The sequence below is a fragment of the Rana temporaria genome, chromosome 12 (assembly GCF_905171775.1).
Source record: "Rana temporaria chromosome 12, aRanTem1.1, whole genome shotgun sequence".
Classification (NCBI taxonomy): Eukaryota; Metazoa; Chordata; class Amphibia; order Anura; family Ranidae; genus Rana; species Rana temporaria.
Window position 1 is genome coordinate 127,075,140 of NC_053500.1, and position 25,677 is coordinate 127,100,816.

General features: G+C 45.3%; 1 protein-coding gene across 3 annotated transcripts in view; it reads right to left on the reverse strand.

Annotated features, from left to right (window-relative positions):
• The window catches only part of LOC120918803 (arf-GAP with SH3 domain, ANK repeat and PH domain-containing protein 2-like), a 218,344-nt gene that overhangs the window by 100,302 nt on the left and 92,365 nt on the right, over positions 1-25,677 (reverse strand). For all 3 annotated transcript variants that reach the window (XM_040330610.1, XM_040330611.1, XM_040330609.1), the window contains exons 2-4: positions 13,973-14,045; positions 5,065-5,210; positions 2,737-2,811 (exon numbers count right to left, since the gene is read on the reverse strand). In XM_040330610.1, the coding sequence (XP_040186544.1) occupies positions 2,737-2,811; positions 5,065-5,210; positions 13,973-14,045 (294 nt within the window). The remainder of the gene's footprint in view (positions 1-2,736; positions 2,812-5,064; positions 5,211-13,972; positions 14,046-25,677) is intronic.

A 25,677-nucleotide genomic window follows, 5' to 3' on the forward strand; every position in this document is an offset into this window, starting at 1 on the left:
AGAGAGAGAGCGCGATAGAGAGAGAGAGAGAGCGCGATAGAGAGAGAGAGAGAGCGCGATAGAGAGAGAGAGAGAGAGCGCGATAGAGAGAGAGCGCGATAGAGAGAGAGCGCGATAGAGAGAGAGAGAGAGCGCGATAGAGAGAGAGAGCGCGATAGAGAGAGAGAGAGCGCGATAGAGAGAGAGAGAGCGCGATAGAGAGAGAGAGAGATAGAGAGAGAGAGCGCGATAGAGAGAGCGCGATAGAGAGAGAGAGAGCGCGATAGAGAGAGAGCGCGATAGATAGAGAGCGATAGAGAGAGAGAGAGTATACCCAATACTCACAATCATGGTCCTCTACATTTTAATCTACCACCTTCTTACAAAGCCCTTTAATGACAGCGTGTGCAATAAAGGGGGTGGAGTGTGTGACAGGACAGGGTGGGACAAATTCAGCCTCCTCCGTCCTATTTGTACACTGTATTGGGCACTGCCAATTAGATTGGCACTTCGCAGTGAACCTCCCTGCTTCTGGCAGGCAAGGGAGTTGATGCAGTGGATTCAGTGCTGCAGATAAATACAATGGATTATTCGGGGTGTGTAGTGCATGATAGGGCACAGTGGGTTCCCCTTCCCCCATGTCTGTGTGTGCCCCGCACAATTTTTTACACTGGATGACCTCAGTGCAAGGGGTGATTAGAGTGTGCCCAGGCACACCTGGCACCCCCCTGCACGCCTATGACACAATTAACAATCAAATATACACACAAAAAAAAAGTTCAGAGAATGCTACATACAATAAACTAAACTGCCCTAAAGAGATCCCCCAGGAAACATCAAAATAAAATAAAAAGGGTATTTTCTTACAAGCAAATATCACTTAAAGCGGAGGTCCGCCGAAAAAAAGTCAGCAGCTACAAATACTGTAGCTGGTGACTTTTAAAATAAGGACACTTACCTGTCCAGGGCACCTGTGATGCCGGCACCCGAGGCCGACACGTCATCAGTAAGGGAATCAGGAAGTTCCTTGCGGCTTCACTTCCTGGTTCCCTACTGCGCATGCGCGATCCAAATGGTTCCTGCTGTCTTTTGGGACCCGTATGTCTCCCAGAAGACAGGGGGAGGGGTGTGAGTGGCGTACATACCCGCAGATTCTGTGGCTATCTATTCAAGGAATTGGGTGCAAATACCTGTATTATACAATGAAACCCGGACAGCGGAAGTTCCACTACTGTGAACCTCCGCTTTAATCATCCAAATGAGCGAAATTGTTCAATGAAATTTCGTAATTTCGTCAGGGGCAAAACTGGTCATTTCAACAAAAAATCACTCCCTGCTCATTCCTACTCACTATGGGCCAGATTCACAGCGGACTTACGACAGCGTATCTCCACGTACGCCGGCGTAAGTCCGAATGCGAGCCGTCGTATTTATGCGCCTGATTCTTAGAATTAGTTACGCATAGATTCAGCCAAGATACGAGCGGCGCAAGTCTCCTACGCCGTCGTATCTTGGGTGCAATATTTACGCTGGCCGCAAGGGGGCGCTTCCGTAGATTTACGCGTTGAATATGTAAATTAGGTAGATACGCCGATTCACGAACGTACTTGCGGCCGCTACGCCGTTTACGTAAGGCTTACGTCCGGCGTAAAGTTACCCCTGCTATATGAGGCGTAGGTAATGCAAAGTATGGACGTCGGCAAGCGTATCTTTTTACGTTGTTTATGTGAATGGGGCTGTGCGTAGGTTACGTTCACGTCACAGGCATTGGGCCTGGCGTATCTTAGGCCCCGTACACACGACCGGATCTATCCGCTGGGATTGATCCGCGGATCAGTTCCAGCGGATAAATCCGGTCGTCTGTACGGCCTAGCGGATATTTATCCGCGGAGATTTCTCGGGCCGATCGATTTCAAGCGGATATCCAGCTGAATCGGGTCCAGCGGATTGATCCGGTGGTCTGTACAGACTCACCGGATCAATCCGTCCGCTCCCCTCCCTTGCATGCGTCGTAATGATTCGACGCATGCGTGGAAGTACTTACATTCCAGCGTTGCGCACGTCGCCGCGTCATCATCACGGCGACACGTCACCGCGGATGAATTCCGAGGGGATTTTGATCCGATGGTGAGTACAAGCCATCGGATCCAAATCCGGAGGAGGAATCTCCTCGTGTGTACGGGGCCTAATGGAGTAAATTCGACGTGATACTGAGCATGCGCCGTTCGTTAGGCGCGTCATTTACGTGGGGTCACGATTCATTTACATACAACACGCCCCCTACCAGCCTATTTTGAATTAGGCGGGCTTACGCCGGCCAATTTACGCTACGCCGCCACTTACGGAGCAAGTGCTTTGTGAATACAGCACTTGCTCGTCCAAGTTGCGGAGGCGTAGCGTATATATGCGCTCGTATGTGAACCTGGCCCTATGAGTGCAGAATAACAATGCTCTCGTGTTGTACTCCACAGCTTCACCTTTAATTCAGGAATTCTTGAGCAAGGACAGACATTGTACTTTTACAATATGAAGAGTAGATCCATTCCTTACAGCAAGTGAATAGGATGCAGCAGCATTGTCCCCCCCCCCTTATCATCATAGAGCCAATGGCTGTACCACCTATGATAGCTCCGGCAGTGATCAGGGGAATGTTAATCTCTCTCTATAATCTGTCACTGGGCGAGTTTAGAATAAAGGGATCCTTAGAGTCTGTGCCTAAGGAGCTTACAGCCAAAACTGCTGATTTCTGCAACTCACCCCTTTCACTTCCTTCAGATCTCCTTTAACCAGCGCGTTCAGAAAGTAATTAATGTTGTGATTAAAACTCTGCAGCTGTGCAAGACAAATGAAGAAAAATATGCAGATAAGCGAGAGTTACGCAAATTATTCAAATCATTTCTCACACGTAGCCCACCACTCTTGTCAGCACGACATCAACGCATACATTTCATAGTATTTGTCTTCCTGTCCATATAGAACCGTCGAGTTTAAAGCGGCACTAGTTCATCTTTCCATCTATTAAATCTTCTGCCCTTGTTGTTGTTGTTTTAACTTTGGATAGTAAAACTTTTTTTTTTCTGCCAGTAAATACCTTATACATCCCACTTCCTGTTTCTTGTCTGGTCATTAGCCTAGGCCAGCGATGCCGATTCTTGGCACCCCAGATGTTTTGGAACTACATTTCCCATGATGCTCATGCACAGGGCCGTCTTAATAGCAACATGGGCCCCTGGGTAAAGTAATGCTCTGGGGCCCCTACAATGATGACAGTGCAGGTAAACAGACATCAAGTAGGTAGGAGGCAGACTGCCTCCCCTTTGCATCCATCACTCTCAGTGCCATCATGGGCCCCCCAATTTCGGGGGATCATGGGCTCAAGGACCAGCTGCTTTGGGGAAAGTGCAGGGGCCCCCCATGCAGCTGGGGCCCCTGGACAGTGCCCAGGTGTGCCCTCTCATTAAGACAGCCCTGCTCATGCACTCTGCAGTGTAGTGGAGCATCATGGGAAATGTAGTTCCAAAACATCTGAGGTGCCGAGGTTCACCATCACTGGCCTAGGCTTATGACATCATGCACAGCTCTCTCTCTTACCTGAGTTTGCCAGGAAGGGAGAGGGGGCGAGTCATAAGAGGGCCAATGAGAGCTGCAGAGCTGGATGTGTGCCTCTGTGTAAATCCAGGAAGTGAACAGGCAGCAGCTTCAGCTGCCCACAGTTAAAATGGTTGCAGCCGGACTCAGTGGAGGGAGATTTCCTGCAGCATATTTGGCAAGTACAGAATCACAGTATATAGAAAATAATATGCAAAGTGGTTGGAGGGAAGCTTCAGAATGGCAAAGATGTTTTTATTACAAATTATGTGAGCAAACTGCAGTTCCTCATTAAAGCGGGGGTTCACCCTAAAACATTTTTTTTCTTTATCTACCATCCCATCCAGCATACTAGCGTCAGCTACAGTATGCCTTTTTTTATTTTTTTTGTGCTGTACTTACCGTTTAATCGTCCAGTTTCGTTTCAGACTCCGGCGGGGAAATAGGCGTTCCTATGAAGAGGGGAAGATGATTGACGTCCGGCTATGGCGTGTCACGCGTTCCGAAAATAGCCGAAATAGGACTCGGATATATACGGCGCCTGCGCAGTCAGCTCCTAGTCTGTGCGCAGGCGCCGTATAGCGCCATGAAGAGCCAAGTCCTACTACGGCTATTTTCGGAACGCGTGACGTGCCATAGCAGGACGTCAATCATGTTCCCCTCTTCATAGGAACGCCTACTCCCCCACGGGAGTCTGAAACAAAACTGAAGGATTAAACGGTAAGTACAGCGCAAAAAAAAAGGCATACTGTAGCTGACGCTAGTATGCTGGATGAGATGGTACATTGTTTCTTTTTAAGGGTGAACCTCAACTTTAAAGTAACATTTTTTTATGCTTTTCCTTTATATTCACCAGGTGATCTGGCCAATAAGGCCTTGTTTATCCATGCAGTTGAGAGGGGGGGATATTAAATACCTGTGATTGAGACACTTTTTATTGCCCCCCAAACACACTGTCCCCTGCATGTGCTGATGGGGAAAACGGAAGCAATGGCACCTATGTGCCATTGTTTCAGTCTGTGTGCCGGTACCGGCGGCTCCCGCATGAATGCGCGGGAGTGACGCCATCGCAGCTCTGGCCAATCACAGCGCCGGAGCCGTGATACCCGGAAGTGGCGGGAGAGATGTCTGCGGCCGGAGGGGGGGGGTTCGAGGACCGCTGCGGGGGCTTCGATCTGAGGTAAGTAATACATAATGAGCTAGTATGCTATGCATACTAGCTCATCATGTCTTTCTCTTGCAGGGTTTTTTTATTTTTATTTTTTATAGGGTTTACTTCCTGTGTAACCAGTGCTTAGCTGGACACCGATAGAAGCGCTGATGAGAAAAGGTATTTAGCAGTTTATATTTATTAAAATAAATACATTTCCATGTTCTGAGACCAGATATAATGAATGCAGGGTCCTGGGTTTACTGACACTTAGACATTTGCTGCACTATTAACAACAATACCACCACAATGAAAATATACTATACAGTGCGCTCTTTAAAACATACCATGTTCTTCATTGGTGTCAACAATTCCTTGGACAACTCAGCGAAGGCACTGAAAGCGTTGCTCAGCGCTTCCTCCCCATTGTCCCTGCAGTTGGATGATAGCTTTTCCAGCGTGGCAATATAAACCTCAAGGTGCGTGATGTGCTCTAAATTTGAAAAAGACAGATCTAGAGGTGAATTATGTGAAGACATATAAATAACTGTCAGCTGAGTCAAAAGAATTATTTGTTTCACATATTTATTACAGGAGTTATTCTGCAGCATTTCCAAGCGTACAACAGAATTCTAAATATTCGCATCTATCTCTACCGCAGTGCGCCTTACACACGCTAAGGCTGATTTATTTCATATTCAAATAAAGTGGAACCCCAAAACAAACAACTAAATACACAATACAAATATACAAGAACTGATCTACCTGCCAAAATAATTAAACTGATCTGCAAACAGTCTTTTGATTTGTACACTTTTGCCACTCTCAACAGCAAGGAGGGCAACACAATCATTGACAGTTCTGAAGCTTTCTGCACGTTGGGCAAATGCACTGTGAAAATCATTTTTCAAAATCTATTGGACGGGGAGGCCACAAAATGAAACAGGGAATAATGGTGTCACCCTCTTGGTTAGGGTGTGGTAACAGCGTAACATTGTCCTCCTCCACTGGAAAAGCACCTTCCCTCCATCCCTTAAGGAATGGAAAGATCACATGGATACTACTTTCAGATATGAATGGGTTATTTACCAGCACCGTGGATGCTCCGCTAAATTTGAGAGGGTTTGGGGGGGTTGGCTTGATGTACCAGGATTGGCTCCAGTAGACCTGATTGTTGATAGGATACTGAGGTAGAGTGCCTTTGATTATTTAATGTTAGTTACCAGTATCTGACTTTGGAAGGTGCCATAGTTGTGCTCTATTGGTACTGTCATTTGTTTTCAGCCACTAGGTGGGGTTGTATATTCTCTTCAGTGGGTTGATGCCTGTATGTAATTATTTAGGTACGTACCGTATTTATCGGCGTATACCGCGCACTTTTTTGCCCTGAAAATCAGGGCAAAATTGTGGGTGCGCGATATACGCCGATACCCGCGCCGAGTTTGAATACTGCACCGGCATATACCGAGCGCAGTACACTCGTGTATAGTCGGGCAGGCTCGGCTCCTCCCGCGCTCACGTTCTGGACGTACAGGACGTGAGCGCGAGAGTAGCCGAGCCTGCCCGAGTGTGCTGCGCTCGGTATATGCCGGCGCAGTATTCAAACTCGGCGCGGGAAAGCGAGGATCGAGTGGGGAGAACGCCGCAGAAGGACGCCGGACCCGACGAAGAGGACACCCGAAGCCGCAGACGGACCCGACGAGGCCACCGATGGACGCCGCGCAAGACACCAAAACTGTAAGTTCTAAAATCTTTTTTTACAGGAATGTCGGGTCCACTTTAGGGGTGCGCGCTATACGCCGGAGCGCGCAATACCCCCATAAATACGGTATATAGCGATGTCAATTTACGCAGGGCTTTACATATACATTGTACATTCACATCAGTCCCTACCCTCAAGGAGCTTACAATCTAAGGTCCCCAACTCACATTCATATACTAGGGCCAATTTTAGACAGAAGCCAATTAACCTATCAGCATGTCTTTGGAGTGTGGGAGGAAACCGGAGCACCCGGAGGAAACCCACGCAGGCACAAGGAGAACAAGCAAACTCCACGCAGGTAGTGTCGTGGTCGGGATTCGAACCAACAACCCTTTTTACTGCTAGGCTGAGAATGTTACCCACCATGTATGTAGATCTATGCAGTTGGAAGTTGTAATTGACCATTTGTTTTTGTACATTACAACTTTACATTCTTTTGTGAGCGTTTATGGAATATGTATGCTTGAATGTTTTCCAATAAAACTTTCTTCTAAATAACTACTTCCCAGCCACGCTATAACCGAAAGATGGCTACATCGCGGGCCTTAATTGCTGGGAGGGTGTTTCGTCAGATTAGGCGGCCCGTCAGATTGTTTAATGGAAGTGACGCTCCGTCAACCGCCATCTTGCTATGAGGCATTGCAAGGCTGGCAGTTACAATTACTCACAGAGGCATGATTGGACTTGTAGTTCTGCAACAGCTGGATGTCAGGAAAAAAGAAAATGCATGCATATTTTTTTTATCTGCAAAAATGTGTGCAGTATTTTTTATAAAAAAAAAAAGTTAACTTAGCCTTTAAAACTTTGATTTGTTGCATAACTATAACGTAGACCTATACACTCCAATACAAGCAAAATCCAATTCACTTCAGCAATTATTTTTTTATGCAGAATATTACCAAGCAGACAATTTGGGTTAGCTTATCAAAGGCATTTTTCTTAGTAAAAGTCTGAAGTCGAAGCAGCTGACTGCAGCAGCTTGCCTAATGAATATAGGAGACAGGCTGCCAAATGTCCCGTGCCCTGTCCAGGGTGCTGAATACAGATTAGGATCAATGCAATACAAGGATAATATCTGCATTTCATATTTAAGAGTTGGCAAAGGATACCTTAGGAACCGACTCACCTGAGAATGAAACATAATGACACGGCATCTGTTTTGGGGTCACAAAGGCTAATGTTTTTGTGTGCTCTATGCCAACCCAAAACAGCTCCTGCCATCGATGTACCCACACCTAAATGAAAGAGCGACTGTAGTTTTGAAAAGCAAAATATGACATAAAGCGGAAGGATGTGGGAGATGGGGACAGCTCTATTCTTTTTTTATATGACAGTTTTTTTTTTTTTTTTTATACTTGCCTACAATATTGCCGTTCCCAGCTACTTACAGCTGAGTGCCTGGGGCAGCACAGCCTCTTCTACAATCCTCAAAGACTGGGCCAGATTTGCTTCACTGGAACCTAGATGCACATTTTGTGACCTCATTTTACACCCCAACCTGACCTGTTTAACACATTGCATTGTTTTACTACCCTTAAAGTGATTGTAAAGGTTGTTTTTCTTTTTTAATAACCAAACATACTTACCTGCTCTGTGCAAACATTTTGCACAGAGTGGCCCCAATCCTCCTCTACTGGGGTCCCTGAGTGGGGCTCCTGGCTCCTCCTCTTCATCGAGTGCCCCCACAGAGAGCTGCATTCCATGGGGGCACCCTTGTGGATACGCTCCCGAGTCCTGCTGCTGCGTCAATTGACAGACAGCAGGATTCGGCCTCGCCCCTGACTCCTGTTTCACTGAATTTTATTGACAGCAGTGGGTGCCAATGGTGATCAAATACCACCAAAAAAAGCTCTATTTGTGGGTTAAAAAAAAAGGGCGTCAATTTTGTTTGGGTACAATGTTGCACGACTGCGCAATTGTCAAAGCGACGCAGTGCCATCTGGCAAAAAATTGCCTGTTCTTTGTAAGATGTAGGCCAAGACATGTGTTATGTCTATTAGTGTCTTCTTTCTAGGCGTTTCGTTCCAAAATTTAAGAGCCAAACTATCTTCAAAAGTGTGTGAGTTTATTCTTCAAGAAAGACAAGCAAAAGACAAGGCTTACATAATGACAGCTGGTAACACATGGTAAGATGGTAGCTTCAGAAGGAGGGAGGGTATCTGATGGTACATACTCATGATGGGTGGCACACCATCTTCCTCTTCCTAACGCACTAGTCAAACCACGTGTTTTTTCATACTGTTTTTAAAGCTAAGCTAAGCATCATTTACATTTAGCATCGCTCCAAGGAAGGTGATGCTTCCGTTTTACAGAAGTAACACCCACTTGTGTATATTAAGTAACATAACTCCACCCATTGTCCTGACATAGTACTTCAGAAACAGATTTTACATACACAGCAAATTACCTTTCTCTTGTCCTCAGCAACCTTCAAAATTAACATGTTTCAATAAAAGATTTCAGAAACTTTTATCACTTAAAATAGTGATAAATTCAAAATCTAACAGTCATTAACCACCTAATCACTGCTTATAGACGAAAGACGTCTACAAGGCGGTTCCTTAACTCTGGGAGGACGTCCATGGACGTCCTCCCAGAATCGCGCTCCCCTGGGGCGCGCACATGGGAATGTCTGTGACCGCCGGATCCCCCGGCGCATCACGGATCATGGTAAATCACCGCTGATGGCGGCGGTTTACCACGTGATCGCTCCGTCCAATGACGGAGCGATCACTGGTAAACAAACCGGCGTCATGTGATGACGCTGGTTCCTCCCTGTCCTCTCTGTACATAACGGTACAGTGTGAGAGGAGAGGGGATAGAGCGGATGCAGCACGAGTGCTGTGGGCTGGATCTGTGACAACGGCAGTCACAGATCCAGCCATCCATCCCTGCTCAGCCATCCCTGCCCCATACTAACAATACTCTGCTCCATACCCATACTGTGCAATACTCTGCAATACCCCACACTACTCTGCAATACCCCACACTACTCTGCAATACCCCACACTACTCTGCAATACCCCACACTACTTACTCTGCAATACCCCACACTACTTACTCTGCAATACCCCACACTACTTACTCTGCAATACCCCACAAAACCCCGCAATACCATGCAAAAGAATGAAGGAAAAATACTAATTTGCTAAATTTTATAACAGAAACAAAGGAAAATTCTTTTTTTTTTACAGGATTTTCAGTCTTTTTTCTCTTATAGCGCAAAAAATTAAAAACCCAACAGTGATTAAATACCACCAAAAGAAAGCTCTATTTGTGTAAAAAAAAAGACGAAAATTTCATTTGGGTACATTGTTGTATGACTGAGTAATTGTCATTCAAATTGTGAGAGCACCGAAAGCTGAAAATTGGTCTGGTTATTAAGTGGGTTTACGTGCCTGGTGGTCAAGTGGTTAAGGGGGGAAAAATCCTTCTGGGGCTTAAGTGGTTAAACATATCAGTGCAGCTTATTGTATAATGACTACTCGGTTATTGTTTTTTTTTTTTTTTTACATACATTTTTTCTTGGATTTTTCAGTGTTGGAAAATTCTGTTTCAAAAGACATCCTGTACGTAGGACGGCAGTCTTCATTGACAGACATATATCCAATAATTATCTCGACAGTCGTCACATCTTCACAGCGAGTGGAGACAACCAGCTGCTGGGTCTGAAATGACCTAAAAACTCATGACTCAATCCTCTCTAGTGTCCGGCACTGCTGGGTATGCTGTAGGTTATCATTTACATTGATGTACATGCCATCATCTGGGGCCTCCCTGCACACAGGCAGGCAGGCAGGCAGTGCTTCCACTCAATAGAGATCAGAATAGGATCCCAGCAAAAAGATAGTGGAAGATGTTCAATGCTTCATGAAAGACAAACCGTGAAGGAGCTCCAAGAGCACCGGATAATAGTCAGATGAAGGGACAAGGTACAGAGGGGTGATAAGAATTAAACTGCAACCAAATAAATCAAGGAGTGGATTTAAAGGCCAATTCTCAGCACCAATAATGGCATTACTATGCAATCTTTCATAGCAATGTACATCTTCTGTGTAGTTATATAAAGTGCACAAATCGAGTCCTGAACCATGTTTACATACAGCGCTTGTATTTTACGTAAGTGTTTTTTTTTAACCATTTAACCACTTGACCTCTGGAACATTTACCCCCCCTTCATGACCAGGTAATTTTTTACGATACGGCACTGCGTTATTTTAACCACTTAAGGACCACCGCACAACGATAATGTCGACAGAATAGTGCAAGGGCATACATGTACGTCCCCTTTAACCACTTAAGCCCCGGACCAATATGCAGCTAAATGCCCAGAGGTGTTTTTACAATTTGGCACTGCGCTGCTTTAACTGGTAATTGCGCGGTCATGCAATGTTGTACCGAAACGAAATTGGCGTCCTTTTTTCCCCACAAATAGAGCTTTCTTTTGGTGGTATTTGATCACCTCTGCGTTTTTTATTTTTTGTGCTATAAACAAAAATAGAGCGACAATTTTGAAAAAAATTCTATATTTTTTACTTTTTTCTATAATAAATATCCCCCAAAAATATATATATATATAAAAAAAAAAAATGTTTTCCTCAGTTTAGGCCGATACGTATTCTTCTACATATTTTTGTTAAAAAAAAAAAAAATCGCAATAAGCGTTTATCGGTTGGTTCGCGCAAAATTTATAGCGTTTACAAAATAGGGGATAGTTTTATTGCATTTTTATAAAAAAAATTTTTTTACTACTAATGGCGGCGATCGGCGATTTTTTTCGTGACTGCGACATTATGGCAGACACTACGAACAATTTTGACACATTTTTGGGACCATTGTCATTTTCACAGCAAAAAATGCATTTAAATTGCATTGTTTATTGTGAAAATGACAGTTGCAGTTTGGGAGTTAACCACAGGGGGCGCAGAAGGAGTCATGTTTCACATAATGTGTGTTTACAACTGTAGGGGGGTGTGGCTGTAGGAGTGACGTCATCAATTGTGTCTCCCTATAAAAGGGATGACACGATCGATGCAGCCGCCACAGTGAAGCACGGGGAAGCCGTGTTTACATACATCTCTCCCCGTTCTTCAGCTCCGGGGGGGCTAGAAACGAATAGCCGCCCCCTCATCCCGGATCGCTCCCACACGATTAACGACCGCCGTATGTACCAGCGGGGGTCCCGATCGGACCCCCGACCCATGTCTAGGCAGCGACGTGCGGGCACGTCGTTCTGCCTGTCCATGCCATTCTGCCGACGTATATGTACATGCGGCGGTCAAGAACCCAGCCGTGGGTCGTGAGCGCGCCGCCAGCGGAACGCTCGCGTCCCGGTCCGAAGCTCCGTGACCGTGGGACCCGATCGCCGCCGGTGTCCCGCAATCGGGTCACAGGACTGAAAAACGAGGGAAGGTAAGTGTAAACAAACCTGGTAAAATCCCAATAAGCGAATATTGATTGATCTGTGCAAGAGTTATAGCGTCTACAAACTATGGGATATTTTTTTTTTTCATTTATGAATTGTTTACTAGGATTGGTGGCGATCAGCGACTTATCTCGGGACTGCGATATTGCAGCAGACATTCGGACACTGACACTGTTGATGCTTTTTGGGGACCAGTGACACCAGCACCAGAAATAGCAGTGCTAAAAACTATGCACTGTCACTGTACTAATGACACTGGCTAGGAAGGGGATAACATCAGGGGCAATCAAAGGATTAACTGTGTGCCTAGCCAGTGTTACAGTGTTGGAGGTGCTTTTACTAGGGGAAGACATGGATCCTAGTTCCTGGTTTGCAGAGACACAGGATCCATGCCTTCCTCCCTGTAAAAACAGTGATCTGCCTTGTTTACATAGGCAGACCATCGTTCTGCCTCTCTGCTTGATGATTGGCAGGTGCCGGCGAACATTGAGTCTGTGATACCTGTCACAGAGCTCCCACTGATCACAGCGGATGCACACCCCTTACTCAGACAAGCCAGATCACATCTATATAGACGTGGTCCGATGCACAGGTGCCACCATGTAGCAGTAAAACTGCTATAGGGTGGGCCTGAAGTAGTTAAATAAAAGATTAAAAGTGCCTATTATGTTTAAAATTCAGCAATGCACTGTCTTACCCTGCTCTGTACATGCTCAGTTGCTCTCTATTCTTGACACTGTGCCGATAATCAGCGAATCACTACATTTGCTGACAGCCAAAAGATTTACTGCTGCTGAAGGGGAGAGGAAGCATCAGGAATAACAGACTGTGACTATGCACAGATTAGGGAGAGAGAGAAATGAAAAGCATAAGAGGTGAAAGGACAAAATCTGCTGCCAGGGACAAACAAAAGAGTTACACTTATAAGGATAGTGTCTCATCTCCCTGATATTCTGTATCTGTAGGACAATATCTAGAAGAGAAGGGGGTAATTTAACCACTTCACATGCGCGCTATAGACGATTGACGTCTACAGCGCGGACTCCAATTGCCGGGAGGACATCAATAGACGTCCTCCCCTTTTCATGTGCAACGTGCGCCCCCTGCAGGGCGTTCGCGGCACGCGCTGTGATCACCGAGTCACTGAAACTCAGGCAATCACCGATCCGTGTAAGGGGCCGGTCCAATGACAGCTGATCACGTGATGTAAACAAAAGGATCGGTAATCATTTTTTTTTCTCCTCATGCCGACAGCCTGAGGAGAAATAAAAAGCCGATCACTGGCGTGTGCACAAGGGACATCGGTCCCAAGGAGGCACATCAGACTCATCAGTGCCCATGAAAACCGCCTGCCAGTGCCACCTGTCATTGTTACCTGCCAGTGCCCACAGTGCCACCTATCAATGCCCACACGTGCCACCTATCAATGCCCACCAGTGATGCCAATCAGTGCCTCATCAGTGCCACCTAGCAATGCTGCCTAACAGTGTAACCCATCAGTGTCCATCACTGCCAGCTATCAGTGCCACCTATTAGTGCCACCTCTCAGTGCCACCCATCAGTGCCACCTCTCAGTGCCGCCCATCAGTGCCTACCAGTGCCGCCCATAAGTGCCCACTAGTGCCGCCCATAAGTGCCCACCAGTGCAGCCTCATCAGCGCAGCCCCGTCAGCGTACATCAACGAAGGAGAAAAATTACCTGTTTGCTAAATTTTTATAACAATATATATAAAAAATATATAATTTTTTTTTTTTTTTTTAATCTGTCTTTTTATTTTTAACAAAAAATAAAAACCGCAAAGGTGATCAAATGCCATCAAAAGAAAGCTCCATTTGTGGGGAAAAAATGATAACAATGTAATTTGGGTACAGTGTTGTATGACCGCGCAATTGTCATTCAAAGCGCATCAGCGCTGAAAACTGAAAATTGGTCTGGGCAGGAGGGGGGGGGGTTTAAGTGCCCAGTACGCAAGTGGTTAAAGACAAATTTGTGTAGCGTAATGATTGGACGTATGAGATACAGCATACCCGACTACAAAACAAAACATTTGTAGGTTTAATAACAGACCTTCTCCTGCGCTGTGCTTCGCCTTGGCAGACTTCTTCATCTTGTTAAGGACGTAGCGGTCGGCATCCAGTGCCTGAAAGGTAAAATAATAATCCATTAGCATCCATTATGATAAATGATGATGAGATCTAATGGGCATGCGACAATTAATGAAAATAAAAATGAGAGATATCGTAAAATTATGTTAAATGAGCCATAACTTCGAAGCAAACATTCTTTTTTTAAATACAAGAAAAATTGGATAAAATAGGAAACCTATTATTTTGTTTTTATCTTATATGATTATCTTCAGGGTTTTAACAATTATATTTAATAGCCTTTTTGTTGGTACGTATGAGATAACGTCTATTTCACATTTACCACTTAAAGCCAATAGGTGGTGCAGTCAAGTCAGTTTACCACCAACTTTTGCATTTTTTTTTTTTACTGTGTAAAGATGCAGTAATATGATTGGATAGTAAAGGAACACACAGTAGAATGAGTCAGTGGAGTGACCATAGGTGTGCGTTGGGGTGTGCACCCCAAAGCTCAAAAACATATCTATCCGTGTGTGTATATATATATATATATATATATATATATATATTTATTGTGTATTACATTTTTTTTATTTATTTTTTACAATCTTTTACAAGCCGCATTGGGGGGCTTTGGTGAAATATCAGTGAAACTACCGTATACACTGGAGTATAAACTGACCCTAGTATAAGCCGAGGCACCTAATTTTACCACAAAAAAAAATGGGAAAACGTATTGACTCGAGTATAAGCCTAGGGTGAGAATGCAGCAGCTACTGTAAGAGGAAAAGAGGGTCAATAATGCCCATTTGCAAGCCTCACCGGGCCCATTGCAACCTCACTGTGCCCATTGCAACCTCACTGTGCCCATCCTCACTGTGCCCATTGCAACCTCACTGTGCCCATCCTCACTGTGCCCATTGCAACCTCACTGTGCCAACCTTACTGTGCCCATTGCAGCCTCACTGTGCTCGAGTCAGTGTACCTGAAATTATTCACAGGTTGCGGGCGTCCATTCATTGTTCAAAAGTCAGAGTCTCCTCCTGGTCCCTTCCGTGATGGGCATTTCTCAGCAGACATAGTTGCGCCTATCACGGACGTTCTCTTGTCCGAGGATGAAAAGACATCTGTGATTGGCGGAACACTGAACACAGTGTCTGCTGGGAAACTGAGTCCGAGGATGAGAGAATGTCCGTGATAGGCGGAACTGTGTCTGCTGAGAAACACCCATCACGTAAAGGAACCATGAGGAGACCACGACTTTTAAACGATGGGCGCCCGCAGACTGTCAATTTCAGGTACACTGACTCGAGTATAAGCCGAGAGGGGTATTTTCAGCCTTAAAAAAGGGCTAAAAAAATTGGCTTATACTTGAGTATATACATCAGAGAGGGGCACAGAAGACGCTTTCCTAGCCAATAAAGGTAATAGCAGGCATTTTGTTAGTGCTTATGCAGGACTTTAGCTATTAAAGGTTTAAAATAAAGTAAAGGGGCACTTCAAATATTATTACTAGGTTACCTTTAACCGCTTACAGACCGCTCTATAGCAGATTTACTGCTACAGGGCGTCCGTTCTGTGCAGAATCCTCTATATATACACACACACGTGATTCTGCACTTCCGGGTATGGGGCGTGTGCCACGTCTGCTGGGATTAGTCACAGCAGAAGCCGATCATCAAGTGCCGGCCACTGGATGTCCAATGGCGCCCGCTGATCGGCAAGGAGAGACACAAAACGGAGCTCCGCATAAGTAAAAAATGCAGAGCTCCATCTTGTCAGCAGGGACGTGGTGGATTTTGTTTCCCTGCAAAGCAGGTAATAAAATCCAGCACATTCCTTAGTAAAAGCAGCCCACTGTACACACAAACACTGTTTAGGCACACAATTAACCCTAGATGTTTAACCCCTTCCCAGCCAGCATTAATAGTACAGTGACAGTGCATATTTTTAGCACTGATCACTGCATTATAACTTTAGCACAAAGCAATCAATATACGCTTATTGGGATTTTTTTTTCCAAAAATATGTAGCAGAATATATATTGGGTAAAAAACAAGATGCGCTACAAATTAGTGAAAAAATATATATTGGCCTAAATGTATGAAGAAATTCAATAAAAAAATAAATAAAAAATTATTGTATATGCTTTTAAAATTGTCGGCTTTTTTTTTTGTTTGTTTATTTCATTTGGGTACAGCCTTGCAACCGCGCAGTTGACAGTTAAAGTAACGTAGTGCCCTATTGCAAAAAATAGCCTGGTCGTGAAGGGGGGGGGTAAATCTTACGGAGGTCAAGTGGTTAATAAATCAATCCAATTTCAAATGCGTTAGTCTGCGCTGTTCTTCAAAATAACTGAAACGGTAATAATCGCAGTAGACGACTCCCCCCCCCCCCCCTTCGGGTTGACGACAATATAAAAAGGACATAGTTGGACATTTTATCGCAGACTGAAATCCCTTTTTATACTTTCTTGCCCTTGCAATAATATTTTTCATTGATTTTTATTTGCTTTGGTGGAGACCAGTCTGAACCGCGCATATCTATAGGAAGACAGAACCTCCTCCAGAATCCACTGCCGATCGTTAATGTTCCCGGCTCCCCGGGCTTTGCCTGCTTGGGATGCAAAGCTCCAAACAATTATTGCAGTGCCCATGGGAAGGCTGGCAGCAGAGAAGTATAACTTGGGGGATGGGCACGTGGAACACAGAGCGGGTAAATATCAGATATGATGCAATTAAAGACATCCTTTTGGGACTCCCAATCCAATAACTGACCCGCTCTGAATGCTTGTGTCTGAGTCACGGCTGAATCACAATCGAGAATTCCTATTAACCTATCCAATGCCGAGGCCTTTGGGAGCCTGCCAACTGCAGACTGACAGCATCATGTTCCAGACTGTGTGCGACTTTGAAATTATTTTTGTTTTAGAATGCAATTATGATCAAGACTGATGACAACCTATCTTATGGAAACCAACAAACGTTTAACAACAAGGGCCCGGATTCTCGTACGAGTTACGCCGGCGTATCTCCCGATACTCCGTCGTAATTCTGAGTTCTAGCCGTCGTATCTATGCGGCTGATTCTTAGAATCAGTTACGCATAGATTTGTATTAGATCCAAACGGCGTAAGTCTCTTACGCCGTCGTATCTTAACTGCATATTTTTGCTGGCCGCTAGGGGCGTGTACGCTGATTTACGCCTAGAAATATGTAAATCAGCTAGATACGCAAATTCACGAACATACGCCCGGCCGACGCAGTACAGATACGGCGTTTACGTTAGGCTTTTCCCGGTGTAAAGTTACCCCTGCTATATGAGGCGTACCAATGTTAAGTATGGACGTCGTTCCTGCGTCAAATTTTAAAAAATTTACGTCGTTTGCGTAAGTCGTTCGCGAATAGGGCTGGGCGTCATTTACGTTCACGTCGAAAGCATTGGCTTCTTGCGGGTTAATTTCGAGCATGCGCACTGGGATACTTTCAAGGACGGCGCATGCGCCGTTCGTAAAAAGCGTCATTTACGTGGGGTCACATTAAATTTACATAACACACGCCCACATCTACCACATTTGAGTTAGGCGGGCTTACGCCGGCCAATTTACGCTACGCCACCGCAACTTTGGTTTGAGAATACGGCACTTGCCTGTCAAAGTTGCGGAGGCGTAACGTAAATAGGATACGTTACGCCCGCACAAAGATACGCGCTTTTACGTGAAACCTGGGCCAAGATCTAGAATCAGTCTGCAGTCTAGAAGACAAACTCAACACCACTTGCATCTAAAACAGTGGCTTAGATACACAAAGCTTTAGCAAACTACCGTATATACTCGAGTATAAGCCGACCCGAATATAAGCCGAGGCACCTAATTTTACCACAAAAAAATGGGAAAACTTATTGACTCGAGTATAAGCCTAGGGCGTCCATCTGCATGCCTCACTGTGCCCATGAGTAGACTTGCGTTTAACATGGGAGAATATAGAAGGGGTGCCCATCTTTGAAAAATTTGTGCTCCCCAGCCGTAGGTCCCCCAGACAGCAAACGTTGCCTAATTGTAGAGAACAGGGGCTACATGTGTGCCAAGTTTCGGGTCCAGGGGACCTACGGCCGGCTGGTACCGGGTCCCCAAAGTTACCAGAGAAATTACAGTTCAACATGGGAGTCTATGGAAGGGGTGCCCAGCTTTGAAAAGTCGGTGCCCCCCGGCCGTAGGTCCCCGGACAACAAACTTTGCACACTTGTAGAGAAAGAGTGGGGCTATGTGTGCCAAGTTTGGGGTCCAGGGGACCTACGGCCGGCACCGGCTACCCAAAATCCAGGAGATCAGGCGCAAAAAGCTGACTCAAGTATAAGCCGAGGGGGGCATTTTCAGCACAAAAAAAAATGTGCTGAAAAACTCGGCCTATACTCAAGTATATACGTACGGTAAATGTTAAAGCAGAGTTCCACCCTAAAAATTAACTATTAACAGCTTGCCTTTAATGTTTTTTTTTTTTTTTTTACTCACTTCTAACTGGCTGTTACTAGGCAGATTTCGTGATCTGCCTAGTTCCTGGTTCTAGGTGGTTCAACTTCCTGTCCTAAGACCCCATTGCCTCCTGGGAAATGATGACACTCATTTCCCAGGAGTCTCTGGGCATTACTGTGCCTAAAAATCGCCCAGCATGCACCTCTCCCTGAAAACCAGGAAGTAAAAGGAACTGGGCTTCACATGCCCACACATATGATGGATACGGCCACAACATGAGCTGGAGGATATAAGGCAAGTGTTTGCAATGATTTCTGGAATTATTGGGGAGCCATTAATATGTTTTAGGGACTATTTAATGTGATTAATTTTAGCTTGCAAAAAAAAAAAAAAAATGATGCCCGGAACCCCGCTTTAAGGTTTATGTTAAAACTAGCTAGCTTATTTTTTCTTATAACTCATTTATATAACACTACAACACGTTCACCAGAAGTTTTAGCCAATCACATCCATCCCTACCCAATGGAGCTTACAAAGCTAATATGTCTATAAAAGGTCATCAAACTGCACACACATTCTGGAAGCAATTTTCAGACAAAGCCAATTAATCAGCCACCAGTAACTTTTGGGCCTGCCGGAGGAACCAAGAGAAACTGTGGTAATGGATTCGGGACTTCAGTGCTGCCGGCAAATCCATTAATAGCCGAGCCACCATGCGGAGTTAAATCTAACAAAAGGAAATGTTTCATTAGACGTCAATCTTTTATATTGAAATGTTCAGTAAAAATAATAAAAAAAAAAAAAACACAGTGGCTCTGCAATGCTAACCTTAACCACTTAAGACCCGGACCTTTAGGCAGCTAAAGGACCCGGCCAGTTTTTGCGATTCGGCACTGCGCCGCTTTAACTGACAATTGCGCGGTCGTGCGACGTGGCTCCCAAACAAAATTGGCGTCCTTTTTTTCCCCACAAATAGAGCTTTCTTTTGATGGCATTTGATCACCTCTGCGGTTTTTATTTTTTGCGCTATAAACAAAAATAGAGCGACAATTTTGAAAAAAATGCAATATTATTTACTTTTTGCTATAATAAATATCCCCCAAAAATATATAAAAAATAAATGTTTTCCTCAGTTTAGGCCGATACGTATTCTACCTATTTTTGGTAAAAAAAAAAAAAATCGCAATAAGCGTTTATCGGTTGGTTTGCGCAAAATTTATAGCGTTTACAAAATAGGGGATAGTTTTATTGCATTTTTATAAAAAAAATTTTTTTTACTACTAATGGCGGCGATCAGCGATTTTTTTTGTGACTGCGACATTATGGCGGACACTTCGGACAATTTTGACACATTTTTGGGACCATTGTCATTTTCACAGCAAAAAATGCATTTAAATTGCATTGTTTACTGTGAAAATGACAATTGCAGTTTGGGAGTTAACCACAAGGTGGCGCTGAAGGGGTTAAGTGTGACCTCATCTGTGTTTCTAACTGTAGGGGGGTGTGGCTGTAGGTGTGACGTCATTGATTGTGATCCCCTATATAAGGGAACACACGATCGATGACGGCGCCACAGTGAAGAACGGGGAAGCTGTGTTTACACACAGCTCTCCCCGTTCTTCAGCTCCGGGGACCGATCGCGGGACTCCAGCGGCGATCGGGTCCGCGAGTCCAGCGGCCTCGGAGCTTCAGACCGGGTCGCGTGCACGCACCCGCGACCCCACGGCTGGGCGTAAAGGGCAACGTACAGGTTCGTTGATGTGCCCAGCCGTGCCATTCCGCCGACGTATATCGGCATGAAGGGTGGTTAAAGTGGAAGTCCATCCTAATACTAAAAATCTGTAAATCGAAGGGCATCCACAATCTAAAGCCTCTCATACACACGATCAGACTTCCAACTGACTTTTCCATGGATTTTGCTCCGATGGCAGCCAACAAACACGAACGCAGTGACGTAATAGACGTACTGCGTGTTTTTTCTGCTCTTTACCGCCACCCTTTGGGCAACTTGTGCTATTGTTGTCTGATCTTTAGCATTGGTTCACAAAAGTGGGGAAAGATGGTTATTAGAATTTTATTTGAATATTCCTACAGAAATTCATAAAAAAATAAAATAAAAAACAAGCAATCTTCTTGTCATCAACTAATTTCATTTGAAAGCAAGTCAGTCTGTCAGAATAGAATTTTTTTGACACCAACAGTCCCTTTTATCACCTCTAGATGCTGTAGATGACAAAATTAATTGGGATCAAACTCTGGGTGCCTTTATTTTGCTGACACCGGCTAAAAACAGTAACCACCAATTGGAGCTTAATGAAGGAGAAAAAGTCATTGCGGAATGATGAAGCTGTAGTCTGCTCCCTGTTAATTGATAGCTATGCTGCAATCAAATGTGAAAATGTTTCGTTTTCAAGCTGAACTCCAAGCAGGTATTAAAAAAAAAAACACACGTTAGTCCACTTATATATCAGTTTAAAAAAAGTGTATTTTTACCCGAGTCCATGGCTTAATGATTAAAGGGTATGTATTGTAGAGGTAATTAATTTTTTTTTTTTAAATAACAACAAACATGTCATACCTACCTCCACTGTGCAGCTCGTTTTGCACAGAGTGGCGCCGAACCTGGCCTTCTGGGGTCCCTCGGCGTCTGTCTCGGCTCCTCCTCGCAAGAACTCATCACCTTCATGCAAGCTCGCATGGTGATGAGTTATTTGCGGGCGCGCTCCTTTGATACAGCCGGCGGCCATAGCCGCTCACTGTATTACGCGGCCCCGCCCCCCCCGGCGCGCCGCATCATTGGATGTGATTGACAGCAGCACCAGCCAATGGCTGCGCTGCTTTCAATCAACCAATGAATGAGCCGAGAAGCCTGGCCGAGAAGCAAGCGCATTCACGACGTGGAACTTTTGAGGGGTCAGATAAGTAAATGGGGGGGCCACTAATCCGCAGATATTTTTTCATCCTAAAGCGGGAGTTCACCCGAAAAACAATTTTTAACATTAGATTGAGGCTCATTTTGTGAAGGGGAATCGGGTGTTTTTTTTTAAATCGAAGCCGTACTTACCGTTTTAGAGATAGATCTTCTCCGCCGCTTCCGGGTATGGGCTGCGGGACTGGGCGTTCCTATTTGATTGACAGGCTTCCGACGGTCGCGAGTAGGCGAAAGAAGCCGAACGTCGGTGCGGCTCTATACGGTGCCTGCGCACCGACGTTCGGCTACTTTCGGAAAATCGTGACGCGCTGTATGCGACCGTCGGAAGCCTGTCAATCAAATAGGAACGCCCAGTCCCGCAGCCCATACCCGGAAGCGGCGGAGAAGATCGCTCTCTAAAGCGGTAAGTACTGCTTCGATTTTAAAAAAAACACCCGATTCAAAATGAGCCTCAATCTAATGTTAAAAATTGCGTTTTTGGGTGAACCTCCACTTTAATGCATAGAACGCATAAAGGTTAAAAAACGTTTACCTTTACAACCCCTTTAAAAAAAAAGTGATCTAGTAGCTTAACAGATGTCCTAGACAATTTTCCTTGGCTTAATTCAAGGTTTGGGATTACTTAGGAACTCACCTCCATGGATATCGGTCTCTCTCAAAACGCTGTAGCTACCCATTTGGTTAGTCCAGCTCTTGGCTCGCAATTTGGATTACTGTCTCTGGGTTGCCCCCCCCTTTACACCTCTGTACTCCCCTCTATGTTCTTTCTTGCTTTTATCTTTCTACTTAAAAGTGTCTGTAAACCCTTTACAGCCACTTTTATCTTCCTATATTTGCTCGAAAGATCTCCTAAACCTCCATGGTTTAAGAGATATTTACAATAATGACGGGTGCCGATGTCAACAACGCAGACACACTTTAGAAACGGCGATCGCGCCGTTCCTAAAGGAGGCTGTGGCGTGACTGGCGGCTCCCGGGAGAGATGTCAGCCGCCCGAGCGGTGTACAAGGACGGCTGCGGGGGCTTCGATCTGAGACGAGTACAGTGGAACCTTGGATTGTGAGTAACGCGGTTAATAAGCGTTTCGCAATACGAGCACTGTATTTAAAAAAAAACTAACTCGGTTTGCGAGTGTTGTCTCGCAAAACAAGCAGGTTTTAGGCCAAAGCGGTGTGCAGTACCGCGTTTGGCCTGAGGTGGGGGCGCCAGAGCCGAACAGTGCCAATCCCAGCCGATCGGCGCATTCAGAAATGCTTGGAAAGACACAAAATACTCAGTTCCCGAGCCTTTCTGAGGTTTGCCGAGGTCAGCCGAACTGTCCTCGGGCCTTTCCGGCTGTTTCCGAGGCTCTCTGGCGCCCTCCACCTCTGGCCGCAAGCGGTATTGCATGTCATTGAAGTCAATGCAGAACAAATTATTTTTGTTTCCATTTACTTCAAATTGGGAAACTCGCTTTGATATGCGAGTACTTTGGACTACGAGCATTCTCGAACGGATTATGCTCGTAATCAGAGTTTCTACTGTATTACATAATGAGCTAGTATGCTATGCATACTAGCTCATTATGCCTTTGTCTTGCAGGTGGTATTTATTTATATATTTTTTGAAAAGTGGGTTTACAACCACTTTAATTTTGTCTCCTTTTAAATGTTTCTAAAATGACCACCTGCATGCCCCACTTTACCTTTGGAGCACAGGATGTTCCCGTCACCACCAGATCAGGTAGGCTGATAGTTGGTCAACCAGAGTTTCTGGCGCTAGGGTCTAGTATACAGCCCCAGCATCACAGGACAAAGTATACAGCCCTAGCATCACAGGACAGAGTATACAGCCCCAGCGTCCCAGGACAGAGTATACAGCCCCAGCGTCCCAGGACAGAGTATACAGCCCCAGCGTCCCAGGACAGAGTATACAGCCCCAGCGTCCCAGGACAGAGTATACAGCCCCAGCGTCCCAGGACAGAGTATACAGCCCCAGCGTCCCAGGACAGAGTATACAGCCCCAGCGTCCCAGGACAGAGTATACAGCCCCAGCGTCCCAGGACAGAGTATACAGCCCCAGCGTCCCAGGACAGAGTATACAGCCCCAGCGTCCCAGGACAAAGTATACAGCCCCAGCATCACAGGACAAAGTATACAGCCCCAGCATCACAGGACAAAGTATAAAGCCCCAGCATCACAGGACAGAGTACACAGCCCCAGCATCACAGGACAGAGTATACAGCCCCAGCATCACAGGACAGAGTATACAGTTCCAGGACAGAGTATACAGCCCCAGAGTCCCAGGACAGAGTACACAGCCCCAGCATCACAGGACAGAGTATACAGCCCCAGCATCACAGGACAGAGTATACAGCCCCAGGACAGAGTATACAGCCCCAGCATCCCAGGACAGAGTATACAGCCCCAGCATCACAGGACAGAGTATATGATGTTCAGAGCCCTGTGTATAACGCACAACCTGGTATCACAGCAATGTGCACAAGAGCAGCGGCTCCCACCATTGTCTCCCTCCTCAAAGGGCAGATTGATAGCAGCTGCCGTCAATCAAATGTAGCACCTTGCAAGCAGGGGGTGGGGCCAAGCCAGCCGCTCTGTGTCAATAGACGCAGAAAGGGCAGCTTGGGAGCGAGAATGCACGGGGTGCCCCCACGAAAAGAATCTGAACACGCTCCTATTATTCCAATATGTATGCAGGGGATTTTGACATTATTTAGTTAATACGTTTCTCTAACTCATGTATAAGCTACAAAATGTGCCAATGACAGTATACATTTAGCGTGTATATATATATACGAATCTTGATTATGCATCAGTCAGAATTTACAGCTATTCCTGTCTATTGTTCCATTGTTTTCCCACACATCCGATTTGACTTGTTGATCTATTATAAACATTTTTTTTTCCAAATGCATTAAATGTGCGACTTGTGGTAATCCATACATAACTCTAAAATAGTTTTCTCCCATAATATTTACAACCACACAGTTAACTTAAAAATATTGCTAGTTAAAAGGACACATAAGTATTGATGGCGACCGTATAACATATAAACTGCATCAAAACAAACACTTATCTGGCACCAGAGAGCAGAATACAGTACTTCCTATAAGCCAATATTACAAAATGTTTTATATTTCCCAAAATAATGAATGCATAGTTTTGCGAGAATGGGGGAGTTCCCACCATCTTTGTGCCAAGTTTCCGGGTCTGTATACCCGCTGTGCCCATTATGAGGGGTTCCCACCATCTTTGTGCTACGTTTCCTGGTCTGTATACCCACTGTGCCCATTATGAGGGGTTCCCACCATCTTTGTGCTGAGTTCCCAGGTCTGTACACCCGCTGCGCCCATTATGAGGGGTTCCCACAATCTCTGTGCCGAGCTCCCGGGTCTGTATACCCGCTGTGCCCATTATAAGAGGTTCCCACCATCTTTGTGCTGAGTTCCCGGGTCTGTACACCCGCTGTGCCCATTATAAGGGGTTCCCAACATCTTTGTGCTGAGTTCCCGGGTCTGTACACCCACTGTGCCCATTATGAGTGGTTCCCACCATCTTTGTGCCAAGTTCCTGGGGGTGTACACCCGCTGTGCCCATTATGAGGAGTTCACCATCTTTGTGCCGAGTTCCCGGGTCTGTACACCCACTGTGTCCATTATGAGGGGTTCCCACCATCTTTGTGCTGAGTTCCCAGGTCTGTACACCCGCTGTGCCCATTATGAGGGGCTCCCACCATCCATGTGCTGAGTTTTCAGTCTATACACCTGCTGTGCCTATTATGAAGGGTTCCTACCATCCCTGTGCTGAGTAACCGCGTCTGTGCTCATTATGAGGGGCAGTGGCAGTCCTATGGCCACTGCCCCCCATACTGATACCATCCCCCCCATACTGACCCACTCAAGAACTAGTTCTGGCCAGCTTAGTAGATTGTTTTAAAAAAGAGCTGGATGCATTCCTAAATGCACAAAATATAAATGGATATTCGTTTTTAGGGGTAACAATGCCAGGGGTAGTTGATCCAGGGAAATATCCAATTCCCTTCTGGGGGATCAGGAAGGATTTTTTTTTTCTCCCCGCTGGAGCGAATTGGACCTTTTTTTGCCCTCCTCTAGATCAACTGTAGGTAGAGGGTATTGTCAATTGAGGTAGTCTTATTTGTGCAGGTTTTAATTGGTTGAACTAGATGGATTTGTGTCTTTTTTTAACTTACCATATATATTCGAGTATAAGCCGACCCAAATATAAGCCGAGGCACCTAATTTACCACAAAAAAACTGGGAAAACGTA